This window comes from Haliaeetus albicilla, chromosome 7, assembly GCF_947461875.1.
Source record: "Haliaeetus albicilla chromosome 7, bHalAlb1.1, whole genome shotgun sequence".
Lineage (NCBI taxonomy): Eukaryota > Metazoa > Chordata > Aves > Accipitriformes > Accipitridae > Haliaeetus > Haliaeetus albicilla.
In genome coordinates, this window is record NC_091489.1 from 42,442,493 (window position 1) to 42,457,824 (window position 15,332).

Consider the following 15,332-nt stretch of genomic DNA (forward strand, 5'->3'; position numbering starts at 1 on the left):
CTGCCTCCACATGTTGTTTGTGCTACGAACATAACTCCTGTTTCTGTTCTGGGCAATGGGCTTGTTTCCCTCCAATAGACTAACTTTTCCTTTTGCCTGCTTAGATGACACAATCGTGTACAAAGTCCAGAACCTCCAGTGGACTGCTGATTTCTCTGGCGATGTCACTCTGACGTGGGCTCGGCCGAAAAGGATGTCCTCGACCTCCTGTGTCTACAACATCTATTACAGGTACACCGCCCATTAGACTGCATGACCCGTTGCTGTTTGTATCAAGTAAAGGCTAGGACAAGCATAAGCACAGATACCAGTATGCCCATGTTTACAGCAAAGTACCATACAGAATCAGGCCTGAAAGACCGAGAGCTGCGCAATCTAGTTCTGCTTGAAAAATCTTCTAATACTTGGCTGCAGAGGAGACCCAAAATAGCTGTAACTAGGGGGCATTTTTGAAAAGCTGTATTTGCTTCATCCACAGCTGTTTACTCAGACAGTAATGTGGCTATATTCAGGGTTTTTTTTCCAGTCAGGTCTTGTCTTTGTGGGACCGTTAACAAGAAGAACAAAGTCAAGAAATTAGAGCACAGCAGTTACAGAAAACCTCAGAGGACGGTGCTTATAAGTCACTAAGCTATGTTTAGTTCAGGCTTTCAAAGAGTACCTTTTCAAGCCAGTGGTGTGGCTTTACTGAAAAGAAAACTAAGCAGCAAGCTCTTAACATACAGATAGATGGTTTCACCCTTTGTTACTAAACACTGTCCTGACCGGAGGGGTGCGACTCTCTCGTACAGGACAGTCGGTGAAAGCATTTGGAAGATTTTGGAAACCCACAGCAACAAAACCAACAGCGTTTTGAAAGTCCTCAAGCCTGACTGTACCTATCAGGTCAAAGTCCAAGTGCAGTGTCTCAGCCGAGTCTACAACACCAACGACTTCATCACCCTCCGGGCACCCGAAGGATGTAAGCAGACCTGCACGGCTCATATCAGTGACCTGATGCATGCCGCTTCAGCTTAGAAAGTAGATACTGTGGAGGTATCCCCGTTACTAACAAAAGGTGTCTTTCCAAAGGCCTGGGAATTGTGCTGGACTGGGAAAAAGGGCTGCGGGTTCCCTGCCTAGAGTCGGTCCAGCACTGAGTCACCAGCCTGCCCTCTTCCCTGTGACTGAGTGGTTTAGTATCACTGGGAAGTTCATCTCTTCTCACGGTGCAGCGCTGAGCCTGTGGGACTGTTCAGTACCGCATGCAAGGAGCAAGATCTTTTCTAGCTGCAGAGTGGAGGTCAGGTGTGGGAAGGGATGTAAAATAAAGCAAAGAGCTTAGCAAAATCGTAGGTTCACTGCAGTTATGAAAAAGGCTTCATTGCTCCAGAGGGAGGTGAAAGGGACTCAGGACACAACTGCAGGAATAAGACATCTCCCGTGAGCCAGGACTGCTTGGCCATCCCCCTTTGTCCCCATCTTTCGGGGAGACCCAGCTTTTCCCTGGACATACAACTGCGACTGTCACTAACACCTCTGTTTCTCTCCCTAGTACCAGATGCTCCCTTTAACCTTCAGCTGTCCCTGAAAAAAGAAGCTGAGGGTGTGGTGACGGGCTGCTGGAGTCCCCCTGTGAACGCCCATGGCCTCATACGGGAATTCATCGTGAGTCCTGCTGCCCAGCAGGGCAGAGTCCAGATCGGCCGTGGGACGGGGAAGGCTGCTGGGGGCTCACAGCAGCGTGGGCTGGCCTTTCTGAACACAGCTATGTCTGCGGGGCGGGGGGGCAGGAATAGGACATTTCGTAGAGGAAATCTGCTGAGAGCATTGGGCAGGTTGGGAAAAGAAATGCTGCAGGTAGCAACAAAGCCCTCGAGTTCATAATCTCATTTCTGGCTCCCTTTCTAAGCTTTCATAGTTCTTTCCACTGACATTTTGACACAGAGGGACCTGTCACCCCGCAGTGTTGTTAACTGTGGAGCCCTCATCCCTTGTTTTGGTGCTCCTAGGTGGAATACAGCAGGAGCGGATCCAAGGAGTGGTCATCCCTTAGAACCACCAAGAACTACACTGAGATCAAGAACTTACAGGTCAACACGTTATACACAGTTAGAGTGAGTATTTTCAAAGTTCTATCTATGCATGCTGCCATTACTTTTCACTAAGTGGTCTAAGTCCGGCACAGTCAAGTACAACAAGTTTGTTCTTAAAATCCTGCCATTTAATGTCAACCCACAATGGGGGCTTGGCGTTTGCACTGCTAATGTATATAGTTTCAAGGCCTGAATTAAGGGCGTTGATGCTTCTCCCAGAAGGCCAGGCTGTGTTATGAAATCTGCACCACTAATTGCCCATTCCAATGACACTGCAATTGCACTGGAGCTGGACCAGAGATAAATTTGGTCCTTACTGTATCACTGGGAAAAGAAGCAGATCCGCCTGCGGGGAATGTATGCACGTGGGAGAAGCTGGGTAATTATAGACAGAAGTAATAAGAATAGGAAATGAAAGTCTGCACAGTGAGCCCTGGGAAACGTATACTCTGCCATTGTCCATCCTCCCTGTGCTGAATGAGCATGGGTTCTTGGGGGAGTTCACTGGGAGGTGGGATAAATGCCTCCCCACCCCCCATGAAGTCTTTCCTTCCATGGTATTCCTTCCTGTACTAATTCGTTCCCAAATAAATCTTTGGAACTAGATTCAGCGCTCACATGGACTTCATGGGCATGGTTCTTACCTCACTACAGCTGATAGGGTCCAAAGCTCCTTATCTTGATGGACTCATAAAGATCTCATAAAAGAGCTGTTATCTGCAAAGAAGATGCACCTCCCTCCTCTTAGATTCCTTTAATTGACTTAAAGTAGTCTGTTTTATCTCTGTAATAAGCATTTTATTGCCGAGTAATTAAGCTATTGTTTGCTTCAAAGTCCTTTTCCCGTGAGCTCCGCCATGTCCATAACCTTGCTCTAACCTCATTCTCTGTTTGCATTATACAATGTTGGTGGCGTACATTTGTTCATATTAACTAACCCTCTTATTTGAAAAGGTTGCTGCTGTAACTAGTCGAGGAGTGGGAAATTGGAGTGACTCCAAATCCATAACCACCATAAAAGGCAAAGGTAAATGTTGTTGTTTCAGTCAACTCGGACAACGTAGCAAAAAGGCAGAGTACAAGCCTGAACTGTTAGCATCAGCATGCATAACCACCTCCTCATCCTTTATTCTTCCCTACCGAGTGTTTTACGCTATTTAACAACTTTGCTGTACCATTTCGCTTAACTTGAGCTGCCTCAAAGTTCAGTGGCAAGTCTGAATGGGTCGCTGACTCTTCCTCTGAACTCTGTGACACGTAGGATGGATGTACTGCCCTGGAAGTGGGCGAGGAGCCTGTTCAGAAGGTGCCCCTCCCTCCTAGACCGCAGATGGATTCCCTCTGACTTGTGTAGGCTAGATCCTACCTTCAGATAGGCAAGACACATTACCACTAACTTCTTTGCTGTCACTGGCTGAAAGAATGCTTGCTCATTCTTCTCCCTCTTAGGTTATGATTACGATGGTTTCTGCATCTCGTGAAGGTTGGACCACTAAAAGACCACTAAGGCTCCCAAGAACTATCACAACATTACAGTCTGACAGTAGATGAATTCAAACAACACAGTACATCATTTCCCTCCAAACTGTTTTTAGAAAAGCCTTTTGAAATCATTTGTATTCATGCCAAGTTTTTCTTCCAAACCTATATTCTGATGTCAAAATTGCCTGCTAATTTGTTAGATAAAAGTGCATCCTCTCTATGTTGACAAAGGAAGGAAAGAAAACACTATGCTACTAAAATGGCAGGATTCAGATAATATGAAGTACATGAGTACCTGATGGTTAGAAAAACAGAGGTAGAAAGAACCATAGTAACTTTAACTTCAGGTTTTGCACGAGTGTTTGGCAGCCGTCCCCACCGATAGTTCCTGACCTCCCTCACCAGTTCCTTGGAAGGCCAGAAGCCGTTAACTGGGATACGAGCTTGTCCCACTGAGTTCAGAAGTAAAATACCTGTGCCCAGACCTATCTGCTTCCAGTCTGTGCTGAGCAAGGCACAGATAAGGCAGCTTTTGGGTGGCTGACGGAAAAAACGATGGAGGCGCAGCACGTCAGTATCTTCTCTGAGGGGAGAGACAAGCCTGTCTTGGAGACAGGCAAGGTTGGCGCTGGAAAGATGGGGCATTCCTGATCTAAGAGCAGGTTGTCATAAAGAAAGGCTGTATCTTACCTGTCCCCTCTTAATAAGTGTTTGTATTTCTTTGTGCTGCGGTAACAGCTGTTTCTCTCTTTCCTTCCAGTCATTCCTCCTCCTGTCATACACATTGAGAGCTACAGCGAGGACTCCATAAGTTTCAGCCTAAAAATGACTACTAATATCAAGGTAACATTTTTAACTTTACTTCCGAAACTAAAATAAAAAAAGGCCTTTGTTGGGTACATGGTAAACACTGGATAGGGCAAGCTGTCACCTATTTAAGTATTGCAATAACTTTTTGGAACTAGTTATTTCATGCCAAATCATTTCTTACTACTCATAAACCATGCCAGCTCTCTTAATTAGGATGGAAAATACAATGCAAAGACTTTCAGCGGTGACTCTTTCACTGCATGCAAAAACAGCTGAACTGAAAGATCCTGTTGTGTGCCCTTCCTGCTTGACAGGTCAGCGGTTATGTTGTGAACATCTACTGGACATTTGATACACACAGGCAGGAAAAAAGGACTCTGATCGTAGAAGGAGAAAAGTCCATCCAAAAAGGTAAAATCTGTGCAAAGTGTAAAATTCTGCTTTAGTCAACACCAAATGGAAGGTTATACAGAAGGTTGTGGTTTTTATTTTTTTTCAACTAGTAGTTTCTGGTTAGGAAAGAGTAAATCTGGAGAGGACAAACCAGCAAATCCTTGGCCTCTGTTTTTAGGACTTAGAGATTTCAGGCAGATTTGTGAGTTATCCCCCAGAGCCGTGCTAGCCTTTTCTCATCACGTGGAATTTTGTTTGTGGTTCTGTACTCCGCAAAAGGTCAACAATTTCTTGGGCTTCTATACAGTACATATCTCTATTAATCAAATTTCTGGTTTGGAAAAATCTCTGGTGTGCACAGTCTAGATATGGGAAAGCATCCTGATACAGAAAAGCACAGGCTAGGTTAGATACCAGAGTCCCAGGTGCTTCTGTATAAAGGAAGTTACTCAAAATTAATGAAAACACAAACCAAGAGAGGCAGGCTCCTGTCTAAGACTGTCTGATGCTGCTGACCGTTTCCTAGGGCTCTCACCCTGCCATTGCAGTACTTTGCCTCACCTAACAGTGCATGTTTCTCTTCTTGCTCAGTGGCAAATTTGACAGCACACACCCCCTATGAAATTTCTGCTTGGGCGAAGACGGAGCTGGGTGACAGCCCTCTGTCTTTTGTACATGTCGTGACCAGTGGGACAAGACCTGCATCGCCAAGTCTCAAAGCCAAGGCCATCAACCAGACTGCAGTGGAGTGCAGCTGGACCGGACCGAAGAATGTCGTAAGGCACCAACTCTCTTTTCTCACCAGCCAGGTTGGGGTCTAGCTCAGAGCCTCAAAACACAAGCAAAACCTTAAAACAGGATTATTTGTAGGGATTGAATTGCAAGGCCCTGAAAATTTTATGCTCAAAAAACGAGAGAAAGCACCTGCTGCCTCTTAAACAGAAACAAGGAAAGCCTTCTTGTTGTCTATTTGTTCAGCCACTGATCCAGTGGAGAATTGGCTGAAACACAGATAGCATGATGCTCCGGTGGTCTTTCAGTTGACTGCTGTGTTATCAGAGCTGAGCCCAGGATTTTAGGGTGGGGAGTGCAGCAGCAAGTGGGCAGGCTGAACCTGAGCTTGGGCAGGAGGGAGTGCCCCGAGGAAAAAGGGTCTTTGCATCATGTCTCTAGAAAGCGGCAGGCAGTGAATGTTCGGCGGGGAGCTCCAGCCCTTGGCAAAATCTGTACCGTCCCTGTCGTGCTCTTCCTCCGCAGGTCTATGGCATCTTCTATGCCACCTCCTTCCTAGAGCTGTACAGGAGCCCTCACAACACCACCACAACCTCCCACAACGTCACCGTGATTGTGCAGCGGGACGAGCAGTACCTGTTTCTGGTAGGCTCCTTTTCCGTTCCCGCTCCTGCCTGCACCGCGGGCTGTAGCTTGCTAACCGAAGGGTGCCGGCACAGTATTCACCGCTGTCTCATCCCTTCAAGGTCCGTGTGATGTCTCCCTACCAAGGGCCACCGTCCGACTACGTCGTGGTGAAGATGATCCCTGACAACCGCCTTCCCCCTCGGCACCTCCACTCAGTGCACACCGGAAAGACGTTCGCGGTCATTAAGTGGGAATCGCCCTACGATTCGCCCGACCAGGACATGGTAATGTCTCAGAGCGCCTTCTCCTGTCCCTCTGCACACAAACCCCTGGCTCAAAGACAGATCCCTGCCCTGCTGCTGATGGAGACCTGAGTCGGAGATCAGGTCAGACTGATCTCCATCTAGTCATTGTCAAGATGCTGACGCCTCCAGAACCTGCATTTCCTCTCTTCACATTACTGGCCACGAGCTCAGGCCTATAACGTTCACGTTGCATTTAAAAAGAGTCAGGTCTGGGATATCTTTTGCTGACTGAGTCCGAGAGCAAACTTGGGCATGTGCTAAAACACCTTTCTGGGCCCGAGCACAGCCCGCAGGTCAGCAGGACAGGCGTCGGGCCAGCTGGGCTGCGTCTCTGCCGCCCGCTCCAGCCGCAGCCCCGACAAAGCCCGGTTCTGTTTTCTAGCATGCTGGCGTACGGTCAGGTCTCGCTCCGTTGAAGGCGAGTCATTTTCTCAGCAAGCTTTCTGCTCCTGTTCTGGTCCAGAGACCTTAACGGCAAAGGTTTCAAGGTATAAATCTTGCCGGCAAAACTGGAAACTGACAGGACAGGGGTTTGCATTGCATCCTTGTGATTCGTTAAGAAATACAACCTGAGATTTTCCTCCTGCCCTCGTCTGTTCCAGTAACTGCGTTTTCTGTATCTGTAAATACTGATCTCGGGCAGGGATCCAGCTAGTCCAGCAAGAGGCTTGAAATCTTACTTCCGAGCCTTTCTGTAGAGCGCAGGCACGGTTTAATTCAAATTTTGCCCCCCCCGTCTAATGTCCTACCATTGTATGAGATTGCTAGCAAGTCTGCAGGAAAGTAAGATCTTTCATCGTGTGTGCCTTTCCTCCCCCGCCAGTTATATGCTGTCGCAGTTAAAGATTTAGTAAGAAAAACAGATAAAATCTACAAAGTGAAAACCCGGAACAGCACGGTGGAGTACACCATTAAGAAACTTGAACCGGGAGGCAAATACCATGTGATTGTTCAACTGGGAAATATGAGCAAAGAATCCAGCATGAAGATCAACACAGGTAAAGGAAAGAGTACTACTGGGTGGGTGCTGGGGTGAGTCCTTGCAGCAGTGTCCACTAGAGGGAATCCAGCGCCCATCCCACACACCATCCATCCCACCCCTGCGCTGCTTGGAGGCTGCAGTAGTGTTTCTGCATCGCTTAGTCCTCTTCCACAGCCGAAGCCCAATTCCGAGAGGCTTCCCCTGCAGCTCCCAGGGAAGGCAATTAAACCCCCGAACAACAGCAGCGGAGAGGAAGCCTCTCAAACGATAGCCAAGGAGATTTTCCCCTGCCTAGATGGAGATGGGAAAGACACCTCTTTGGCTGGCGGTGTAGACACCATGAAGTACCATTAAGGTCCCACCATAAAAAAACCACTGAAAAACTCCTACCAGATTACATGTCCCAGTAGCCTCTCCTCCAGTACAGTCCTTTTCTAAGCAGAGTATTGCTCTGATCCCTAAGAAACGCTACATCTCAGAAGTGACCCCATTGCTGTTTCTCAGCCAAAATGTCACCAGTGTTAAAACCTAACCTGCCTGCCATTTTTTCTCATTTGCAGTTCCACTGTCTGCACCAGACGCCTTAAAAATTATAACAGAAAATGACCATATTCTGCTTTTTTGGAAGAGTTTGGCATTAAAAGAGAGCAATTTCAATGAAAGCCGGGTGAGTTGCACTGTCTCTCCTGTCCTACGGGCCATGTTTCAGAAAAACCTAGAGCAGAGTCTCTGCAAGGCTCCTTTCACAGACTCTTTAAAATACACCAGTACGCTCTGCTCCCCTTAGTGTCCTTGATGAGCCCTCTACATAGAGCTCACTTCAATTCGTATCACGACTAAGGCACTAAAGCTGATAGATCCAATCGGTCACCTTTTAGGAACATAATTATCCTCTTGAAAAAAGTCAACTGTCACACGTGTGAAAGGACTGGGAATAGGACACTGCCCCGCTGTGCCGCGAAGCGCAGCAGTAGCGTCTGAGAATTGTCTTGATTTAGCCTTTGATAGAAAATCTGCGACTTGTTCTCTGTCAGGGTCCGGGCAGGTAGCAAACTACGCCAAAAAAGCCATCACCGTTACTGGACTCTGTGTTTTGGGTGGTCTCGGGTGGATGCTAAGAACAGAGTGAACCAGACAGACCGGAATCTTCTCTCCTCCCTGAACTGGCCAAGGTCAATGCACACTGACAGGGTTGCCTGCAGGAGCGTCTACATTGCTCTCTCCCAACTGATAGCCCAACGCATTTCATCAAAGCTAGATTCAGGAGATGAAACAAGTTTGAAAGCCCAGTTGGAAGGAGCAAACCTGACCTCTGCAGCCGAGTGATTTGGGGTTTGTGGTTTTGTCTTCACAACTCTCAGGGTTACGAGATTCACATGTTTGACAGCTTGATGAACATCACAGCTTATCTCGGGAACACCACAGAAAACTTCTTCAAAGTTTCCAACCTGAAGATAGGTCACAACTATTCGTTCACTGTTCAGGCCAGGTGCCTGTATAGCGGGCAGATGTGCGGCGAGCCGGCCACGCTTCTCTATGATGAACTAGGAACTGGTAAGTCCCTGGCATTTTCCCCATCCTCCTTAACAAAGACTAAGGAAAGCCTCGCAAACTCACTAGAGCAATGTGGTGTTGGTTGCGAATGGCTCTTCTCTCCCTCCCTCATCTTAGGTGAAGACTCCTCTGCAGCAAAAGCCGGCAGATCCACAGACGTCGCTGCCATCGTGGTACCGGTGCTGTTCCTGCTGCTGGTGACCCTCGGGATTGGCTTCGTGGTGCTGTACATGAGGCACAGACGGCTGCAGAACAGCTTCACTGCCTTCGCAAACAGCCACTACAGCTCCCGCCTGGGTTCGGCCATATTCTCCTCGGGAGATGATTTAGGTACGTAGCCCTTGGTTTCATGCAGTGGCATTTCAGGACAGCCTTAAGGATGCAAAATCGGTGCAAGACCTAACTTCTCTGTCATGCTTTGGGCCACCTTTGGCATAAAATTCTCTATGGATTTGATCTTGTCCTAGAAGTACAAAGTTAGCGCAGGATAAACATTTTTAGCGACTTCACTTAAACCATTCCCTCTAATGCAAATCAGTTAAAACCCGAATATAACAGGTATAACAACCAGGTAAGAGCATGAGCGAGGCCATGATATACTGGTTTTGAGGGCAGTTTTGTGGCCAACTTTGGTAGCCTGTCCAGTCGTGCCCCGTGAAATGCTGAGGGCGGCATAACAGCACTCTGGGTTTGTTTTTCAGGAGATGAGGATGACGAAGCCCCAATGATAACTGGATTTTCAGATGACGTTCCCATGGTCATCGCATGAAGCGCATTTCTGACTGTAAAAACCAAATGGTGTAAATATTTTATTTGATAAAAATAGTTGATTGTTTATTTTAAAAATGCACTTTTGAGTTGCAATATGTTATTTTTATATGGGCCAAAAAAATTTTAAAAATACACTTTGTAGTAATCAACTGTGAATTGCAGACTAGGTTGGTTTAGTAACAAACTGCTTTGATTTAACATTAATTTAGTCTTACAAGGCTATGCTTGCTGGGCATGCTTTTAAGTCTGTGAGATATTTTCCGTTGACTAAATTGGCTACTCGTTTTATTTTTCTAAGACAAGAATAAATTTATTTAAAAAAAATTCAGGAGATTATATATGTAGAGAGAGATAAGTAATATAGTCCCTGAAGGTTTTGCTTTTACTTTAAAAAAAAATCCTTTGGACTTTGTTTTATATGAAAGTGTTTTTGTTGTGTTAATTTATTGGGAAATCTGCTTGAGAACAGATTTCCAAAGTCGTCAGACATTGTACACATTATTGTGTAGAACATGTGCCACTTTATCTTGCAAGGCAGTAGTATCTTGGCATCTCCGTCATTGTTCTTGCCATGATAATAAAAATCCTTATTTTTACATATTTTTCCCCCTTATTAAAGGACCCAATCTTTCAGCAATCTCAGAGCCCAAGTCAAGATACCGCAGCATACTTAATGTATGAGTTGAGCTTCCTGCTGCTGTACCTATAAGCCAAAAGCATCCCTACCAAGCCGTGCTGCCAAGGGTCATGCAAACCCTTGCACGTGGGTGTGACACGCCACGGGCCATTAGCAGTAGGGTTTCTGGAGCTCTGCCCCCAGGAAAGAGGTTATCCCTGGGCAGCAGCACTGTGCAAGCGCCCAGGCTTTGCAGTTTTGACCCTCGCTTTCAGGCGTACAGTACCAACACGCTGCACCCTCCCACCCAAACCCCTTCGGAGGGCACCTGCAGTTACTGAGCTGCTGCCCATGCCCGTCATGCGTGGCCTAATTAATCTGTGGTTTACGTCAGTAACGTCACTGAAAAAATTTGCCACCACCTGAAGTTAAAGCGCACACCTCAAAACACGTTTCCCAGCTAATCAGGACACCTTTCCTCTGTGGAGCTTCTCTAAGATGCTAGCATGTCAGTGGGACGGAAGGGGGAGCCTCCACTGTGCGCAACTGGGAAACAGCTTCGAATACAGATTTTCCACAGTCATACAGAGCGGTAATTACTAAACATCTGAATTCATTTCGTTTACAGCAGGGATTCGATCTTCCTTCATTAGCATTTCCTAAAAGCAGCTGTAGTTGCACCTTCAGCTTTAGAAGGAACATATATATACTCATATATATTATTTTCCCATCACTAGTCATCTCACGTTTCCAGTAGACATAATACTGGCTACAGAGCTAAGCAGTAGAAATGTCTGGTTACCACTGTCGAGCTTTTTTTGTGATAGCAAAATGTGAATCTCGCCACGAATCCAACTACTTGCCAACCCAAGAGCGATGACACGAGCGGATGTTCACTGGTCACGCCTGTCCATGCTCTATATATGCAAAACTTCACACCAGTAAAACACAGCACACTGTCTTGTCACACTGTTTTCTTTGTTTAAACCAAAAGTATTTTTGCTGTGTAAATTAAGTTATAATTGCAGTCTTCCGACAGATGAAATGAGAAGGGCCAACTATGTTTTGATACGCGACTGATCCATTTAATTTCACGTACAGAAAATGTATAAAAAGTTGAAGTTCTGTATGGTTTGATACTCTATAGAAATACTGACTCTATTTTCAATTACTGGTGTTATCATTCCCAGTGACAGGTTTTTTCCCCCCAAAGCTGGGACCAAACCATAATCAGATTTTTATAAGTAGCAGCAAGCTTGCAGAGTTGCAATATTTTTACCTTGTCAGTGGGTCGGGTGCTGTTCAGGAGTAAAAATTTTGAGTGAATCAACCCAGTGTGTGTAGCTCAATTTGCATAGAATTACAGCTACATAGAGAGTCCAGAATCTGACCCAGAGGCTAAACTATGCTAAAGACATAAATCAAAAGTTTTTATACAGGAAAGAAAGCCTGAAAGCAGAGAGAAAGAGTATTGAACCCCTTCCTTATTAAGCAGATATTTCTGGCACAGGTAACTGAAAACTACAGTACAGTATCCCAGAAGCTGGTACCTCTCTGGTGAGAATTGCTATTGGTTAAATACTGCTGCTTTACTCCTCCAGGGTAAATCCTGCGCCAGTAAGGCGAGTAGAATTTATCCCACCTCTAGCTGGAAGAGAGATGCCAAGGGGAACCCTTGTAACCACTTTATATTCTGCAGAAATCCCTTGGCTGGATGCTTTCAAGCATCAGCTGGGGGACAGGTCACTTCTTCTGGCCACTCTGAAAGGCTCCTTTGTACCCGTGGCCCAGCCACACTCACACGGAGCTCAGTCTATTGCCAGCAAAGCATTTTGTTGTAATACTGTACTCAAAAGCAACGCTCTTGGTTACCTGTGCCTCACTAACGCATCGCGGGCGCAACAGAGCCCCCAGCGCTCGGTCTGCAGAGTCGCCCCTGCATTGCACAGGGGTTTGGGGGCACGTCGGCAGCCAGGCTTTGTGCAATGCTGAATTTACCTTATGTGGACAGTACTGTAATGCAGAGGCATGCCCTACCCTCCGAGACTTTCCCTTCATTGCAAAAATCACCACTGTGCTCTCAGCAAAGCAACTTCACAGGGCTAGTGTATTTTATATATAGGTAGAGAAGTCCAAGCTCCAGGCAGGGAGTGAGCAGGATAGATGCAGTTCTGGGGAAATTGTATATTTTTATGAACTTTCGAAGCACGGAATCTTGTTCACAGAGACATATAGGGGGTGGGAGGGTTCTGGTGTAAATATGGTACATGGATGTGGATGCATATTTTGTTCTGGTTTTGTTTCAGTAGCCTTATGCAATGTGACACGACTCGTTGCCCTAGCTTTTGGGAGGTGACTTGGGTTTACCTCGTAGGAACCCAGTGAAATGTTTGGATCCATAAGGAAAAAAAAGGGGGTATGGGAAGTACCCTGGTTAGGAGGAACTTCTTCCAGTTAGTTTGTGTTTGCATCCGTTTCAGATTTCACCGCAGATGCCCGCTGGTACTCTGAAGTCCATTTGAACGAAAGACTAAGGTTGAACACTAAAATCTGGTGGGGCTTTAGGACCATGAGGTTTGTTTTGCGTTGGCTCAGGTTTTTTGGAGGGGGGGTTGTGCATTTTTTGGGGGCGGGGGTTTTTGCTTTCACAAGAAAGGACAAGGAGGTGCCATTTTCCAGGTCTGAGATCTAAAACACCCGCTCGAGGTCAAAAAAGCGTTCCCTTTCGGCCTGAATAAATCGTATCACTCCTTCATCTGCCGGCTGCCTCTGTAATGTGGCTGCGGCGAGCAGCTCGCCCCAGCTCCCGCAGCGACCCGCGCGCGTGCCCACCTCCCCGCATCCCAGCGCCCGCTGCGGGCGCACGCAGGAGCCAGCCGGAGCACGAGCGTACCAGCTCCTCCGCTGCTCGGCTGACGGCCTGGACCCCAGGTAAACGCTAAGAGGAATTTCAGGGAGGGGTGAAGCATGTCGTGTTGACTGCAGGGGAAAACCGTGCACGCAGATATTTAATCTGCAGAATAGCTGGCGTGCTGTAAGTTCGCGCCCCGGCTAACCCTGCCGTAACTTGTTCCATGTGCCTCTACCTTGACACAGCATTAGCAGGAGACAGCTGCAGATCCAGTACTGGGAAAAGACTTGTTTTCCTTGGACAGAGATCAAGTTACATAGATGTATACGAGCGCGTACCCAGCCAGAAAGGGGAGGAGAGAGCGTACGAGCGTGAGGGAGCACGTGCTGTGACAATGCTGGTGGCTACCGACATCCACGCCATCGTCTTCTGGCCTCGTGACCAAAGGACCTTTGTGTTTGCGGGTCACCTTGGTGGTCAGAAAAAATGGTATTGCTTCCTGCTGGCTTCTAGAAACCCCGGGAGAAGTGACTTGAGAGCTCCGGTCTGGGTGGAGAGGGATCTGCCTCGCGCAGACAACCGGCAGGGCAGGATTATTTAGCAATCCTGTAGAGTCACCAAAAGCAGCCCCAAATTCCCATTAGCCACCAGGGAAACCTCATCTGGGCCAGTGCCTGCCTCCGAGCAGCACAGCCTTTCCTCGCAGGGCAGATTTCAGCCTTAGGATACGCATGCTTGAAATCTCTTTGTAGGGACAGAGTACTATTTAATGACAAACTTCACTAATTTGCTGGTGGAAATGTAAAACTGTGTTTAGGAAAGACCAAAATAACATTTTCTGAAACAACTTTCAAGTCTCCTTCAAATGGACTTCAGAAGGGAAATGGTGCAATTGACTTAGTTACTCTTGGACCCAGAAAGCATCTTCATTACTGGAACTAGCTGTAACATTTATAATTAATCCTTCAAAACGTGCAGCAGTCTACAAGCAGCCAGTCTCTAATGAGTTTTTTTAGAGGTAGTGACAACTTCTAATCTGACTCCTTAAGCGAAGTTTAATACTATACCATTTGAATTGCTACTCTGTGTCTTTTTTTTTCCTCATTCACTGATTTCTGCTATGTTATTACTGCACAATTTTGAAGGAATTTTTGTCTGTCAATTTTTTTTCCACTTAATAATAATAATTAATAATAATAATAATAATGGACTGGGTAAACAAAATAATTTCTGGTTTCCAAAATTATTATCTAGCATCTGTGTGTCTAGTGCAATAAAAAGGAGACTTTTTTCTGAACTGTATTTGGGTTTTGGTTTACATTAGAAGGACGCGTTGTATAACCTAACAGGATGATCAGAAACAGAAAAATTGAGCTTTCAGCAGAAGGAGCAGCGGAGTCCTGCTAAAAGGTACCACTAACACGCGTAATGCAATCATGCATCTGGCTAGTTCTTGGTGCCTTCCTTCAAGGTCAGCACCAGTCAGTCAGCAACACCCTCAGACACCAGACAACATTTCGAGCCTTTCCGAGCTTCACCTCCCTGTTTGCAGAACAACATCTCCAGCGCTAAGCCCGGCTTGCCGCTAACATCACACATTATTTCCCTGATTAAAATCCATTTCCACAACAATCCCGTCCCCACGCCGCATGGTGCATTTGCACTGTTTGGCTGTTGCTGTTTGAAACACTATGTACGCAAGTACACCTGACACACAAGCAGCTGAAAGCAAGCAGAATTACTGCTCGCAGAGAGAGGTAATGAGCAGGCAGCAGTCTCTTCACACATACCTCATTTTTTAGCCTACATAATTGGAAAGGCAACATGTGATCTCGGTGGACATAATCGAGGCATGCAAGCTTCTTAAGTGTTGCACGTCATTAATGCTTAGCTTAAGGCAACATTAACAAACAGCCATTCCTTCCTCCCCGTTGCCCCCTTCTTCATGAATGAAGCTGATTTTTCCCTGTTGTTGCTGAAATAGATTGCTCCCCCCAGGAGACAGAAGAAGTTACACCTCATTCCCATGCACCTCCTTTCTGTTAAAGTAGTCAACGTGACTCTTAAAACTTCAGCACTAAGTGTCCCTGAGAAAATATTGACAGAGTAAAGGCCTGACAGAAAAAGAGATCTG

General features: G+C 46.5%; 1 protein-coding gene across 2 annotated transcripts in view; it reads left to right on the top strand.

The window, feature by feature from the left end:
- SORL1 (sortilin related receptor 1) overlaps positions 1-14,495 on the top strand; it is a 53,286-nt gene extending 38,791 nt beyond the window's left edge. For both annotated transcript variants that reach the window (XM_069788080.1, XM_069788081.1), the window contains exons 34-48: positions 105-231; positions 792-961; positions 1,535-1,647; positions 1,992-2,096; positions 3,030-3,102; positions 4,318-4,400; positions 4,682-4,778; positions 5,352-5,536; positions 6,018-6,137; positions 6,239-6,403; positions 7,248-7,422; positions 7,967-8,073; positions 8,768-8,960; positions 9,078-9,290; positions 9,662-14,495. In XM_069788080.1, coding sequence (XP_069644181.1) covers positions 105-231; positions 792-961; positions 1,535-1,647; positions 1,992-2,096; positions 3,030-3,102; positions 4,318-4,400; positions 4,682-4,778; positions 5,352-5,536; positions 6,018-6,137; positions 6,239-6,403; positions 7,248-7,422; positions 7,967-8,073; positions 8,768-8,960; positions 9,078-9,290; positions 9,662-9,729 — 1,994 coding nt within the window. In that variant the 3' untranslated portion in view covers positions 9,730-14,495. The remainder of the gene's footprint in view (positions 1-104; positions 232-791; positions 962-1,534; positions 1,648-1,991; positions 2,097-3,029; positions 3,103-4,317; positions 4,401-4,681; positions 4,779-5,351; positions 5,537-6,017; positions 6,138-6,238; positions 6,404-7,247; positions 7,423-7,966; positions 8,074-8,767; positions 8,961-9,077; positions 9,291-9,661) is intronic.
- Positions 14,496-15,332: the final 837 nt, after the last annotated feature.